Source organism: Hipposideros armiger, unplaced genomic scaffold (genome assembly GCF_001890085.2).
Source record: "Hipposideros armiger isolate ML-2016 unplaced genomic scaffold, ASM189008v1 scaffold_90, whole genome shotgun sequence".
NCBI classification, from domain to species: Eukaryota; Metazoa; Chordata; class Mammalia; order Chiroptera; family Hipposideridae; genus Hipposideros; species Hipposideros armiger.
The window spans coordinates 1,500,859-1,516,705 of record NW_017731440.1 but is presented as its reverse complement, the minus strand read 5'-3'; the positions used below and the strand labels follow the sequence as shown (position 1 = coordinate 1,516,705).

At 38.4% G+C, this 15,847-nt stretch overlaps 1 protein-coding gene across 1 annotated transcript in view; it reads left to right on the top strand.

Annotated features, from left to right (window-relative positions):
- TTC6 (tetratricopeptide repeat domain 6) overlaps window positions 1-15,847 on the top strand; it is a 209,195-nt gene that overhangs the window by 69,310 nt on the left and 124,038 nt on the right. The window contains exons 3-5 of the mRNA XM_019644672.1: window positions 2,237-2,329; window positions 6,291-6,497; window positions 15,227-15,354. Of these exons, the coding sequence (XP_019500217.1) occupies window positions 2,237-2,329; window positions 6,291-6,497; window positions 15,227-15,354 (428 nt within the window). The remainder of the gene's footprint in view (window positions 1-2,236; window positions 2,330-6,290; window positions 6,498-15,226; window positions 15,355-15,847) is intronic.

The following is a 15,847-nucleotide window of genomic DNA, read 5'->3' as shown; positions in this document are numbered from 1 at the left end:
TCCCAAGCCAACTCTTAACCAACACGCCACACAGCCGGCCCAATATTTACTTACTTTTGCAATGTTTTCTCCTCTATTGATGCCACTCAGTCAAATTTTTATTTCAGATAATGTATGTTTTATTTAGATGTTCCATTTGATTCAGTTTTTATAACTTACATTTACTCCTTATTATGTTTATCTCTTTGAACATTTATAATATTTATATTAGAAGGTTAAAGATTCTTATCTGCTAATTTCAATGTCTCTGTCATATTTGGGTCCCTTTCTACTGATTTTTATCTTGGTTATATATCACATATTCATGTTTTTATGATTGGTAACTTTTGATTGAGTGATGAATATTGTGTATTTTACATTGTAGAGTACTGGATTTTGTTGTCTTCACTTAAAAATTTTAAAGTTTATTCTGATAGGCAGTTAAGGTACTTGAAGATCACCTTGATTATTTAAAATGTTGTCAAAGTCCAGAAAGCATTACTCTAGGGTTAATTTAGCACAACTACTAATATATGGTCCTTCTGAGGGTTATGATGAATGTACCATGTATTGAGCATGTCTGGTGAGAGAGCTAATGGTTCCAAACCTTGTGTGAGCTCTGGGAATTGTGGCTTACAGCTCTTTGGTAATTGTTTCATTTTTATCCATGACAGTTTTTCTTTGTCTGGCCTATGGATTTCACCATTGCATGAGCAGATTGTCATTCACCTAAACAGCACTCTTTGAGTGCTTCTGCCAATTTCTGGAGCTTTTTCTTTATGCAGCTTCCTCCTCTCCGTACTGTGTTTAACATATTCTACCCTCTTTGTCTTTTCCTTACTCTAATTTCTCTGTCCCTTCAACTGAGTAAGATACCTGGTCCCTGTATGGTTTCCCCTTCATTGTGTTTTGGTCTGGAAACTGCGTTAGGCAGAAATCTGGGGTGATTTGGTCTTAACCTTTTTTGTATCCATTTCCTCAGTCATCATAGTCTTGCACTGCCTGTTGTCCAATTATAAAAGAGTTGTTCTAATATTTTGTTCAGTTTTATAGTTATTTATGACAAGAGGGTAGAGTAGAAGCCAGTAGCCTCAGTTGCATTTTTTTTTCAATGAAGCAAAGAAAAGGTAGAAAAGCAGAGTTTTAAAGCACAATGAATGTTCATATCTTACTATTGACGTTATTAAAAGGCTAAAGGAGTAAGGGGCCTTAAAAAATCATGTTGTCAAATATGCATTCTAAGGATGATTAACCTGAGGTAGGAAGCAAAATAACTTGCCTGTGGATGCCTGGACTGTGATTTACAGTCTGGTCAGAAGCTGGGTCTCTTTGTTCCTATTCATTGTTAGACATGGTGGTATGTTATCTTCTTACCACTTCAACTGAGTAGAGTATATAATAGCAATTAGCATTAGTAATGATAAAAATGACACTAACAGTTATACCTATTAACATTTAAATATATTCATATTCTTTTTTTTTTTTAAATATTTTATTGGGGAATTGGGGAAGGGGAACAGGTTGGGGAATTAGGGAAGGGGAACAGACAAGTTGTTGCCCTTCAGTCTTAGTTGCGGAGGGCGCAGCTAGCTCAGCTCCAAGTCCAGTCACCATCCGGCAGCCCAGTGGCAGCTCGCCACCGCTCAGCTCAAGGCGCCATGTTCAGTCTTAGTTGCAGGTGGGCGTAGCCCACCATCCCATGCAGGAGTTGAACCAGGAAACTTGTTGTTAGGAGCACATGTTCTCACTAGCTGAGCCACCTTGCTACCTGTTGACAGCTCAGCGGCAGCTCAGCTCAGGTGCAGATCACTGGCCCATGTGGGAATTGACCCAGTGACCCTGTCATTCAGAGCTCACGCTCTTAACCAACTGAGCCGCTCGGCTGGCCCTCATATTCTTTCTTGCTCCTGGTTAGATTAAATTTTAGTTTTGATTTTATCTTTCTTGTGCAGCCGTTTAATAGCAGTGTTTTACAGTATCTGATTTAATGTTACCTAATTGTCTTATTAACCTGATGATATATTTATAGAGATCAATAATTTAAAAAGCCACAAAATTGGAATAATAGACAAAATATTTTTATCACATCTTTTGTGTTTCTCATTCCATGCATAATATTGACTTGCTTATATTTCCCTTTTAAATAGTCCTCATTTATTGCATTATATTGATTAGCATTTTATTGCTTTGGATAATATGCCTCAATGATTTTTAAAATTGGCATTATTTTAATTGTTTCTTTTTTTTTTCCTTTAAGGATATTTCTTTAATTGGAAAAATGTACTGGCAGAAAACATCTGAAGTGCAAACAGAGCAAGGATTACAGATAAGTATTGAGGAACCTCAAATGGTAAAGTCTTTAATGAAAATTCTCTTTGCCTATATTGAGGTCATAGTCAGCCTCCTGTTGCTTGAATGTTTATTTAGAAAGTTTTTTTTTTAATCTCCTCTGATTTGTTTCAGAGGTATGTTTAACTGTAAGCACATCGAATCCAGTACCACTTCAGAGGTCTTGACTATTTTGGCTCACTTTTGCTAACCTATCGTAGAACTTCTGAGCTAAGGCCCCAGACTCTTTATAGAAGGGAAAGATTTTAACAATTCTTCTGGTCTAGAGACATTCAGATCTAGAAGTTTGGAGAATTAAAAGTTATTAGCTTCTAAGAAAGCATCGCATTATTCTTTATTTAGCTAGAAGAATTATGAGAAGCATTGACAAGAGGAGACTTTTGTAGAGAAATATGGACAATTGGTGACAGGAGTTTGTTTCAGATATAAGGCTTCCTTTTCATCCACCATTGGCAAAATACTATGGGAGCCAAAGCGATCTGGAACATATTCCCCGTGAATGGGAAGTGTGTCTCTCCGTGTACAGAAATCCACATTTATGTAAAACAAGTGATGGCATGATGATCAATTCCTTTACAAAGGATTTGCAAAATGATATCCTTAAATAGCAGCCTCCTTTAGTTCCTGAAAATATGATTCCATATACATAAAAATTCTGACCAAACTTCATTTTTAGGATAATATATCATACTTAGAAGTGTATGGAATCTTTTCACAAACGCCATGGATCCTGTAATGTTAGAGTTACCGTAAATGGTTGAACGACTAGAGGCTGAGATGCTTCTGTGTTGAGACAGACAGAACTCTGTCTGTCCATCCGACCTGTCTGTCCCTTAGCCTTCTAGAAGCTTGCTGGGGTAAGATTTGTCAGGACAGCACTGGCTCACAAGCTCTCCTCCCAAGATGGCCTGCTCTTTCTATGTGGTGCCTGGCACCCTACCCTCAGAGCATGGCAGCCTTGGTTGTGAACATCTCAACTCCACAGGCCAGAGTTCTCTTAGTCATTTGATGCAACTTACATTCTTCTTTTTAAAAAGAGCATTCTTAATGGGATATCTTTTCTTTTTAAGTAACCAGCATTTTAAATATAATAGTTTTTGAATCATTATGGAGAACAATTTTCTCAGATACTTACAAAAAAATCAAGGAATGTATTCATCCATTCCTTTTCCTATAGTGTGGCAGGCATTGTTTTCATCCTGGCTGATACAAAGATAGAAAAGACAGCTCTTGCCCTTGAGGAACTCATATGGAGGAGACCAATATATAAAGAGACAAAGTACAGTACTGTTTAATGTATATTCTAAGTAGAGACTAATTACATAGTCAGGAAGATATTGATATAATTTTATTTATTTATTTATTCACTTATTCACAAATAATAATAGAAGGTCTGCAATGCGCTTAGTGCTTGAGATATAAAAGATAGGTGAGATACAATTTTTTAAAAGGAATTCTCAGACTTTAAAGTTTTTAATTAAAGTACTCAAGCATCTTGGCCTTTAAACTCTTAAAATATATTTCATGGACCCAAAGGAGTTTTAGTTTATGTGGATTATATCAACCGATATTTACCATATTCAAAATTAAAAGAGAAAAACATAAAATATTTATTCATTCATTTAAAATATTAATAAGCCAATTACATATTAACATAAACATGTTTTTTAGGAAAAAATAGTATTCAAAACAAAACAATTTAGTGAGAAGGATAGGATTGCCTTACATTTTTTTGCAAATGTCTTTAATATCTGGTTTAATAAAGAGTTAGTTTCTCATATCTGCTTTTGCATTTAATCTGTTGTGTATGTTTTTTTTTGGTTGAAATATATCAAGGAAGACTGGTCTCATACAGATTAGAGAGGTAATCACATTTTAATAGCCTTTTTACATAGTTATAGATACTCCTCTTTGTTAATATACTAAAACGCCACAAGTGATAGTGTCTTAAATATTAGTTGCAGTGGAGAATCTGAAACCAGATAAATGAACTTATATCATTACACTAAAATCCATTTATCCACCTTGTTCTTTGAATGGATCTTTAACTCCTACATGATTTTGTAACCTCATGTATTAATCATTTGAAAAGTATTGGTTCACTGTTTTACCCACCACTGCTTTTCCATCATCATGCTAATGTCAACACAGTTAAAAAGGCAAATATGCCTTAATATTATTATGATGTTGCAGGATCCCCTGAAAGGGTCTTGAAGACTGTCAGCAGTCTTTGGACCGCACTTTGAGAACCACTAGTCTATTGGGTGGAGGAAACAGAGGGTAAGAGTCCAATTTGGGATCAGGTTGTCTAGGTTCAAGCACAGCCCTGCTACTTACTCTCAGTGTGGCCTGGGGCAGGCTCCTTAACTTCTCTAAGCTTTGGCTTCTTTATCCATAAAATGGGATTACAAACAGGTCCTACTTTATGCAGTTGTGGTGAAGATTAAAATTAAGTGAGATAATGCTCACATCGTATGTTGACAATTATGATTATGATAATGATTACTTAGACAATTGTAACATAGTGTGAGACATGCTAGAATAGAGGCAGGGTGCCCAGCAGTGATGGGATCAGGAGAGGCTTGTGGATGAGATGAGGCCGGGCAGAGTCCTGACAATCAGCTGCAGCTGGGGGACTACCAGTGCCCTCTCTTCGTGCTTTTCTTCTTCCATTTTCTATTTCTGCAGGGCGGTCCCTTCATCTATTCAATCTCCCAAACCAGAACCCTGGAAGAGTTTGTTGAGGAAGCCAGGAGCAGAGAAATTCAAAAGAAAGGGAGTGATGAACAGTGCCAAGAGCTATGGAACATAAAATGAATGAGTTTGTCATAGGTAGACAGCATAGAGCCCATAACACACATTACCCCAGTGTATCTATTCTGCATTTAGTAAAAGGATTTTATTATAGCGCCTTTCACCCAAGGAAGAAACTGAGGTTAAAGGGGGTTAAGTAACTTGTAACACCTATTAATTTACAGATCCAAGTTTTGAATTAATTCCCACATGGTTACAAAGCTCTTACTCTTTCCACAACACCATCCAGTAGCTTTATAAAAACATGAGCTCCAGATTCAAATTTCATTTTACAAACACAAATTTCATGGTTCAAGCCATCCTTTCTTGCATATAAAGAAACTTTTACAGTATTTGATACTTTATGCCATCTTTGACCTTTATTTTACTTATTAACAAATAAGTGTATTGAAGAACAAAGTAATACAGTTGCATTTTGAAGTCATTCTATAGAATTCAGATTTTTATGTAAGTCAGACTAATTTTATCATTTGCTAACTTGAGGTAGTGAAGCTTTAATTGCCAGTGCTCCATAATCCCAAATAATCTTGGTTTACAATTGGGTAATACCCCAATATGGCTATAAAGATGCCTTTCTTAGGACTTGGTGAAACAGATTGAGTCACTGAGACATTTTTAAGGAACACAAAACAGGTGTAGGAGTGACATTTTGTGAGAATTTCTCATTTGATCTTGGAATGGAGCTAGGGTGTCTGGATGGTCTTCCTGAGGTCTCTGGATCAGCTGTTCTCTGAGAACCTGAATTCGGGCTTCCAGAACAGCACCTGGCTAGCAGAAACCCCACTTCTCCGGACCTAAGAACCTGAGGTTGAGCAGAGGTGACATGTGTCCATGGGCCTTGATTCTGTGAGGGTGGGGTGGAGTCAGGGTCAGATTGGAGTCTTGTTATTTCCTTAGAGTTGGTGCATAATAACTGTGGGGTAGCTATATTTTCCGGACAACTGCTGAGGAAAATGATTTGCCAGTCTTTATATTTCCTTAAGTCAATTTGAGTTTCTCTTTGTAAATCTTCAAAGGAAACTTACTACCTCTGTTTAATTTCAATCATGCATTTTCATAATTATTTTGTTGTCAGAGAGAAAACATTGTATGGCTTAAAACTTTGGAAGGACCAATAATAAAAAGCATTGTTGTCCATTTTCCAACAGAACATGTCTGAGGAACTCCCTGAAGCTACAAGTATTTTACAGATTGAACAAGAGGATATGTTGGAATGGGGAACCTCAGAAGCAGAAAATATGGTATATAAACTTCAGGAAACTGTGGAATTTCATTCAGCAGATGAACCAAGTAAACCTTGGGAAGATGAACAGCCCACATGTGATTCAAAAGTGGCCAAACAGGTGTCTTTAAAGGTAAATACTACTTATCTTAAAAACAGATTTATGAGAGTTGAGGATGTTGCAGGTGTGAAGAAATGGCCCAGGCAGGGACCAAGGAATGTTGGGGGAGTTCACCCTGGAAAAATGGCCTCAGATGTGCCAATTGTCCATTTGGGAAAATGGGACATCTTCTCTTTTGAAGGCTTTGAGTCTCAAATTTAATTGCAACTTTGCAAAGAGAAGATGGGTTTTTGAGGGAAGGAATCTCAGGGCATTCAGAAATTGACCCCAAGAGCCTTCCCCTTCCCACCAATGACCATCGTGTTCCTACTTTGCTTCACCCAAGTCAACTGGTCATTACTAGTTCTTTAACTTTTGCCCACAACTCCCAACTCTGAAACCTTGGATTTATCTGTTACCTTCCATGCCCCTTGCCTTTCACACATAATCGGTCGCCAAGGCCTAGATTCCTCTTAATCATTATTGCTTATAATTTTTTTCTTCTTTTTTCCAGTTGCTCTCATTCTTGTTTGGGCCCTGGTGACCTTATGCCTGGATTAGTGCAGTAGTCTCCTGGTTTTTCTTCATTTCTCAATCTCTACTTCCTTAGTTTCACTCTATATGACAGTAGCATATTGATCTTCTGGGAATAATAAGTAATAAGGAAGATCCTCAAGTAATAGTTGGCTGGAGAAAATCCAACACTGCTGTCGGGGAAAAGGGCCTTATGCTGTGACTGGTAACTGACTCCTTCAGAAGTCATGCTTCTTTCTAAAGCACATGCTTGGGTGTATGAAGTGAAGCCTGCCAATGCTGAGTGAACCCACTCGTTGCTAACTACCCAGGTGAACCCTGTGTCAGTCTAAAACCTTCTAGTTGTGGAGACCTTAGTATCTTTAAAGACTATGACATCTTGATGAAAACGTGTTAGGCTGGTGGGCATAGGCAGTGTTTTTATCTTTCCTTCTAACTGGACATTGGGACTTTGGAAATAAAATGTGGGCACGAGAGGCAAATAGTTAGCTGTTAATGTATCAAAGAATAAAGTGGATTTTCTGGGCAGTGGTGTAACTACCATGGCCTGTCAGGAATTCAAATCCCTCATTGGAAAAGTTAATGTTAATTCTTTTGTCTTGTTGTGGTTATTAAATTTTATTAAGAAGTTATGCAAAATTATTTAGTTTTGGTAAAAAGAGGTAGTCCTTTCCTAAGGTAACTAGAATTTATTTAGTGTTGACTATGTGTCACTTTGCTAATTGTTTTACACATATTATCTTATTTTTTTCTAATAACAACCCTACTGTTATCCTCATTTTATAGATGAAACAGCTGAGTCATAAAGGAGGTCAATAATTTGCCCAAGTACAAACATCTGAGAGGCAGGACTTGCACTGAGGTGGTCTAATTCTGGAATCTTTACTCTTTACTGCTTTGCAACACTGCCCTTTCATAACAACAATGAGCAGGCGTCTGGCTGAGTACAAGAACACTGACCCTCAGTAGCAAAAATGACTAGGGATGGAGTGTCCCCATGAAACTAGGAGGGGTGGCTTGGCGAGAGAGACTTGGAGAATGGATTAAGGGAGCTCTAAACTGAAAGCAGAAGTGTTTCAAGGGGAGGAAAAGAGAATGCCTGATAAGACATTATGGTTTATTGTGAGCTATCATGGGACACGGCATACCTAGATGCCAGAGAAAATAACATTGGAAGTATCCCTGTGACTCATCCCACCACGTCTTCACTCAGTATCTTGTTATTTATTTGTTTGTGTTAACATCTCAAGGTGTTATTGTCTATGAACTTTGGACATTTGAGGCCATAAAGTTAGTCTCTAGCATCTCTGGCACAGGAATGGGGAACAATATGCTCCAGCAAGGCAGGCCAGATTAGGGGACAAGAAGACCTCTCTCTCTCTCTCTCTCTCTCTCTCTCTCTCTCTCTCTTTTTAACATTTCCTTTGGCAAAGCTCATAGCTAATAAAAATAGCACGGAGGTGTGATAAAGGAGCAGCGCATGACTTCCGCTGCTCACATATATACCAAGAGGTCTCGTTCAGCTAAAAAGTAGAGAATTTGATCAATCCATACTTTATTGACCATTTCTACTCTTACCAGCTCGTTAGTATAGGAGAGGTTATTAGGACTGTGGTCTAAGTCATGACCAACAAAAAGAGAAATTAGATAATGGAGACTCTGTGAAGAAAAAATGACTGACCCAAGAGCTCGTGAGAAAATTGTTGACCGTTTTTAGAGGGAAAAAGGTCAAAAGTCTGTAAAAAAATATAGATGTTACATTTATTTTGAGATTCTAAATGGAAAGAAGTTTAAGAGATGTGGGATACCCTAGGTCCTCCAAAATTCTCACAAAACAATTATAAGTGATCTATTGCATTCAGTTTTAAAAATATACAAAAGATGAAAGAAGAAACACATATCCATAGATAAACATAAAAGTGGCATGTGGCTATAACAATTACATCAAGAAGGCTAAGATCCAGAATGGGTTGAGACCTGTGAATAATGCTAAGAATAAAAAAGTTTTTTTTGTTTTTTTTTTTCACTTCATGTTAGTTTTGGAGCAAAGAGAGAAAAAAAGAAAGGATAACCCTGTCATTTGGGATGAATAGTGTGATGACAACATATGACAGAGCTGCCTTAACTTAGTTTTAGAAAAAGGTTGAAGTTTTAAATAAACAGAAATATGACAAAAAGAAAAGGAAGCTGATAAACTTCTACTTCGCTTCTTTTAAATCTGACAAGGGGGAATGATCTTTAGTATAGAAAGAAGAGAAAAAGAGTTGCTAAAAGAAACTTGAAACCCGAGATTGGTAAAAGATCTTGAGTTAATTTAGATACCTGAGCCTGTTGGCTTACCTAGAGAGGCTTAATGTTGAGCCCCTGTGGGCCGCGGGCTTGGAGGAGCTGCCGGGGGACAGGTGGTAGAGGCCTGGAAACTGGCAATGGCAAACCTGAGTTTTATTTTTTTAAGGGTAAGGGTTATGGTTTCTGTAGTGTATGATTAATCACAGAGAAAACTCTGGAGTGGTTAAGTTCATCATTAAAAAAATTGGGTTCGAACCCTTGTAAGAGGAAGCAGTAATCAGTTGGAACCAGCATGGCTTCCCTCAGGGACAAGCCATGAAAGACCAACCTTGTTTCATTTCCTAGAATTATTAGACTGAACATCAGAAAAGAGTCAGACTTGGAAGGAAACACAAGAATATCATGCAGAAGAGCCTGGCCTACAGGAAAACGCAATAAACATTAGTTGTTGTTATTATCCTTTGTATTTCAGCCATCCTCTTATGACAGTCTCCCAATGACAATTCTGTAGACAAGGCTGTGGTCAGGCGAACTGCTAGATGGATTTGTAATTAGTTTTGCAAAGGTTGCACAATTCGCCATGAAAATCCTTAGTGGACTGCTATAGGGCGGTGTCCAGTTCAGCATATTTACTAATAATTTGGATGAGACTATGGAGGATTTACTCATTGGATTTGCAGCTAACATCCAAAATATGACATAAGATATGATTGGGAAGATCACAGATGAAACTTAATTAGGGTAAATGTATGTAGGGTTCTGGCCTGGGGTCTGCAAACTAAATGCATAGATATGGGATGATATGACTTAGGGCAAATATGAAAAAGACTTCAAGGTTTTGGGCTATATTTAATGATAGGAAAACAAGTGCAATCATAGTTTGGATTGATTGACAAATAACATAAAAGAGGATCATCTTTCCTTGGATTGATCTGATCAGATCACACCCCAACTACTGTGCTCAGATATGGGTAACCAATCCCAGGAGAGACACTGACAAATTAGAGACTGGAAGAGAGCATTCAAGATGACAAAGCCCAGTACTTCAAAATTATGTTATGTAAGGTAGAGTTGCAGGAACTGGGGATGTTTATCTGAGGAGGGGGTCAGGCCTGGGGACTCAACTATATTCAAATATTTGACTGTGTCAAATAGAAGAGAGATAAATTGTGAGATTTGAATTGAGAACAGTGGATGAAAGTCATTTGGCTCTCTAATAAACAAACAAAAATTCTAATAACTGGAAAAGTTTCAAAGAGAAAGGCTGCCTTTGGATGGATCCAAATCCTGTGTTTCTGATCATGTTCAAGCCAGGATTCCCCACCATTTTGTGGGGAAACTAGAGGAAATTGAAACATTAACTGCATGGTGAGATGGAATGGTCTGTACCCTGAGCTTTCCTTATATTACTTCTTACCCAAGAAATTTCAGTAGCTCTTTTATTACTACTGCACTGAACACAAACCATCCACCTAATTTATAAGAATCTTCCTTTTTGTGGCCTCCTTCAACCTATTCAACCATATCTCCATCCTTTCCCCACAGAAAGCCTCCCTGCTTTCTTTCTTAAATCTAGTATGAAAAAAAATAGACCAACCCATGGAGAAAAATATTTCAGATGAACTATTACCATAAATTCTACACATTTTCTAGGAAAACAATACTCCTAATATCTATAATGATTAAAAGGCAGTTATTTAAGAGACAGACAAGCATTTGATGTTTCCCAAGCAGTAGAAATAGAAAACAGTACAATAAGAAAGTACAAATTGAAAAACATTGCTGAAAATAGTTATATAAAGCATTAAAATTGATTTTGGCTTGTACTTGCAACCACCAGTGATGCCAAACTTCTTTTTTTAATAATTTTTTATTTTTCAATTACAGTTGACATATTATATTAGTTATAGGTATACAACATAGTGATTAGACATTTATATAACTTATGAAGTGATCACCCCAATAAATGTAGTACCCATCTGACACCAGAGTTATTACAATATTACTGACTATATTCCTTATGCTATACTTTGCATCCCATGACTATTTTGTGACTACCAATTTATATCTCTTAATCTCTTCCCCTTTTTCACCCTTCCACCCAAGCACCCTCCCATCTGGCAACCATCAAAATGTTCTCTGTTTCTATGGGTTTGTTTTGTTTGTTCATTTATTTTGTTTTTTATGATTTCATATGTAAGTGAAATCATATGGTATTTGTTTTTCTCTGTCTGACTTATTTTACTTAGCACAGTACCTTCTAGGTCCAACCATGTTGTTGCAGATGGCAAGATTTCATTCTTTTCTATGGCTGAGTAATGTTCCATTGTATATATGCAACACCTCTTCTTTATCCATTCTTCTATTGATGGACACTTTGGTTGCTTCCATATCTTGGCTACTGTAAATAATGCTGCAATGAACATATGGGTGCATATGTCTTTTCAAATTGGTGTTTTGGGTTTCTTCAGATAAATACCCAAAAGTGGAATTGCTTCTTTGTCTCTTGTTTTTCCTTTCTTTTTTATTTAATTAAAGTTTATTGGGATGATGATTGTTAGTAAAGTTACATAAGTTTCAAGTGTATAACACTGTAATACATCATCTATAGATCACATTGTGTGTTCACCACCCAGACTCAGTTCTCCTTCCATCACCATATATTTGATCCCTTTTACCCTCATCTACCACCTTCTGCCCCCCTAACCCTCTGGTAGCCACTAAACTGTTGTCTATGTCTATGAGTTTTTGTCTCTTATTATAGCCTTTGTTTCAAAGTCTATTCTTCTGGTATAAGTATTGTTACCACAGCTTGTTTTTTTCTATTTTCATGAAATATCTTTTTACCATCCCTTTACTTTTAGTCTGTTTGTATCTTTCGACTGAAGTGAGTCTCTTGTAGGCAGCATATGTAAGGGTCTTGTTTTCTTATCCTTTCAGTCACCCTGTGGTTTTTTGTTTGTTTGTTTGTTTGTTTGTTTTAGCTGAGCCATCCTGCCACCTGTTGGCAGCTCAGCGGCTGCTCAGCTCGGGCCGGGACTCGTACCGCTGTTGCTCAGAGCTCAAACTCTTGAGCGAGCTCTTAACCAACTGAGCCACTCGGCCGGCCCCACCCTGTGGCTTTTGATTGGAGCATTTAATCCATTTACATTGACAGCAATTGTTGATCAATATTGCCATTTTATTATTGCCATAATTATTATTGCAATTTTATTATTCATATTTTTAATCTTTTGTTCCGCCTGAAAAACAACCCTCTTAACATTCCTTGTAATACTGTTTGGTGGTGATAGACTCCATTAGCTTTGTCTTATCTGGGAAGCTCTTTATCTGTCCTTCGATTCTAAATGATACCTTTGCCAGGTATAGTACCCTTGGTTGTATGTAGGTCCTTGGTTTCATTACTTTGAATATTATATGCCAATCTCTTCTGGCCTGAAAACTTTCTATTGAGACATCAGCTGATAGTCTTAGGGGAGCCTCCTTGTAGGTAACTCACTGCTTTTCCTGTGCTGCTTTTAGGATTCTTTCTTTGTGTTAAAACTTTAGCATTTTAATTACGGTATGTCCTATTGTGAACCTGTTTGGGTTCATCTTTTTTGGGACTCTGTGCTTCTTGGGCTTGTATGTCTATTTCCTTTGCCAGGTTAGGGAAGTTTTCCATTATTATTTCTTTAAATAGGTTTTCAACTCCTTGCTCTCTCTCTTCTCCTTCTGGTACCTCTATGATATGAATCTTGGTACCCTTGATATTGTCCCTGAGGCCTGTTGAACTATCCTCATTTTTTTGGATTCAGTTTTCTTTTTGCTGTTCTGATTGGGTGTTTTCTGCTACCTTATCTTCCAAGTCTCTCATTTGATCATCTGCTTCATCTAATGTACTGTTGAGTCCCTCTAATGTATTCTTCATTTTAGTTATTATATTCTTCATTTTTGATTGGTGCTGCTTTTTATGTTTATGTGTCCATATTTATGTTTCCTATCTCTTTGCTGAAGTTCTCCTTGAGATCAGTGAGTCTCCTTATAACCAGTGTTTGGAACTCTGCATCTGGTAAATTGCTTGTCTCCATTTTGTTTAGTTATTTTTCTGGACCTTTGTTCTGTTCTTTTATTTTGGACATTTTTCTTTGTCTCCTCATTTCGGCTGCCTCCCTGTATTTCTATGTATTAGGTAGAGCCTCTATGTTTCCTGGTCTCAGTACAGTGGCCTTATGTAGTAGGTGTTCTGTGTTGCCCAGTGGCACAGTCACCCGACCAAGGTGCTCTGGGTTCATTGTGTGGGCTGTGTGTGCCCTGTTGTTGTAGTTGAGGCTTGATTGCTATTGGCACAACAATGGGAGGGATTGACCCCCTAGCTGACTTGTTGTGAGGACTGGCCATGACTACAGTAGAGGAACTGTTGTACCAGGGCTGACCTTAAAGAGTAGGATTCACTTTAGCGGGGAACTGCTGCCTGCCCAGCCTGACCTTTGTGTATGTCCTTTGTGGAGATGGTCAGGTGGTGCTCTGGTGTGGGCTGAAGCTGGCCATCAGGTGTGTTGGTTCTGGGGCCTGTTGGGAAGAGTGTGGTGCAAGGGAAGTTCAGCTGTTGCCTGTGTTCCACTCAGAGCCAATTGGTATGAGCTACTAAAAGATCTGCAAATGGTTGCCACTTGTGCTGGGCTTGAAGGTGCCTGGGAAAAGCTAAGCTGCAAATTGAGGCCAGCTGCCTCTAGTGCCAGGCTTAGGGATGTTTAGCCAGAGGAATAGGGCACACCATGAGTCTTGTTTGAAGTTTGTGAACCTTTGAGACATTTCAGGAAAGTCAGCAGCATGAGCTAAGACAGGCTGTTTGTATGGAAAAGCCACTGGAAGTGGCTTGAGTGGGCCTACTACTTGGGTGGGATGGGGTCTCAGGCAGTCACCAAGGTGGGGTGAACTGTGTTAGCCAGATTGATGGAGACTCAGATATGGTGCCTGCTTGCACCTGTGTGTGCAGGCAGGGTAGAGGGAGGGCTCAAAAAGGAATAATTGCTCTTCCAGCATTCCTGTCTGGAGAAAGTTCCCCCTCCAGCGCTTGCCCTAAAGCCAGACAATTCAGTTCCTTCCTGTTTGTCCCTGACACCTTTAGAGCTGCTGCTCCAGTGCTGGAGCTTAGAGCGAATGAGTCCATCAGCAGTAAGCCTGTGTGTGGGCCCTATAAGAGCAGTGCCTGGGGCTCCAACTTTCCTCCGTATCACTCAGCCATAGTTTTTGCTGGTTTTCACAGCCAGAAGTTATGGGAATTTCTCTTCCCAGCACTGGAACCCCTAGGCTGGGGAGCCTGGTGTGGATCCCTCGCTTCTTAGTGGGGGACCTCCACAGCCGAGAGATCCCTCCAGATTTTTATCCCTGCCACATGTGGCTGTTGGATCAGCTTGTTCCACATCTCCACCCTTTCCACCAGTTTCCATGTGGCTTCTTCTGTAGATCCTTAGTTGTAGGACTTCTGTTCAGCTAGACTTCAGGTGATTCTCAGTGATAGGTGTTCTGTAGTTTAGTTGTAATTTTGATGTGCTTGTGGGAGAAGGCAAGCACAGCATTTATCTACTCTGCTATCTTTACCAGACCCGCATGCCAAACTTTGAGACTAAGGGTAAATCCTATTAAAAATACCAATCAAGAAGAGTATATATCTATGGAGGAAAAAATTTTTTATTTCTTCTGTAATAGTTTTAAACAAACAAACAAACACATATAAATAAATGTAGTATTAATATTTTTATTGCTATGAATGTGTATATGTAAAAATTTAAAAAGGATTTTAGAGGAAAATATTAACTCACCTTTAGGGTTTATATTTTGTTATAAAATATACATAAAAATTAAAAGTTTAAATATAAGATGGACTATAAATATGAAATATCTAATTCTCATGCTACAACTTTCCTTAACAGCACAGTTTTATATTTTTTTTAAAGGTGAAATCATCAGAATCGTTGCAGATCAGAGGAAAAGAAGTTGAGCGAACACAAAAGAGTAAATTAGGAATTCCACAAAAAAGAAAGCCTACAAAACATCTGCGGGATCAAAAACTACCTAAAAAAAAGTAACTTAATTTTACTGTCTGAAAAGAGGTTATATAATAACATTGATACCTGAAGATGCATTTTTAAAGGAAAATTAAATGTTTTAGAAATTCATATATGAGATCTAAGTTAAACCTTTTCACAGAAGAGTTGGTGGCAGATAGTACAGTTAGGATATGTATACTGGACTCCATACGTCTTTCTATTCCTATTTTTGACCAAGGTACTTAGTTTAATGACATAACAATAGCTAGCATAAAAATAGCTCTTTGAGGGCCGGCTGAGTGCTTAGGAGTTGGCTTGGGACGCCAGCTCTGAGCAGCAGGGCCCTGGTTCGGATCCCACATGAGGGCCAGTAACTCTGTGCTCTCTACAGCTAAGATGGTGAACAACAGCTCTACCTGGAGCTGGGCTGCCATGAGTCACTGGCGATGGCGTAGGCTGCAAGTGGGGCTGACCAGCAGTGGACATGAGCTCGAGCTGCCAAGAGCCGCCGTGAGGGGCCGTCCAATG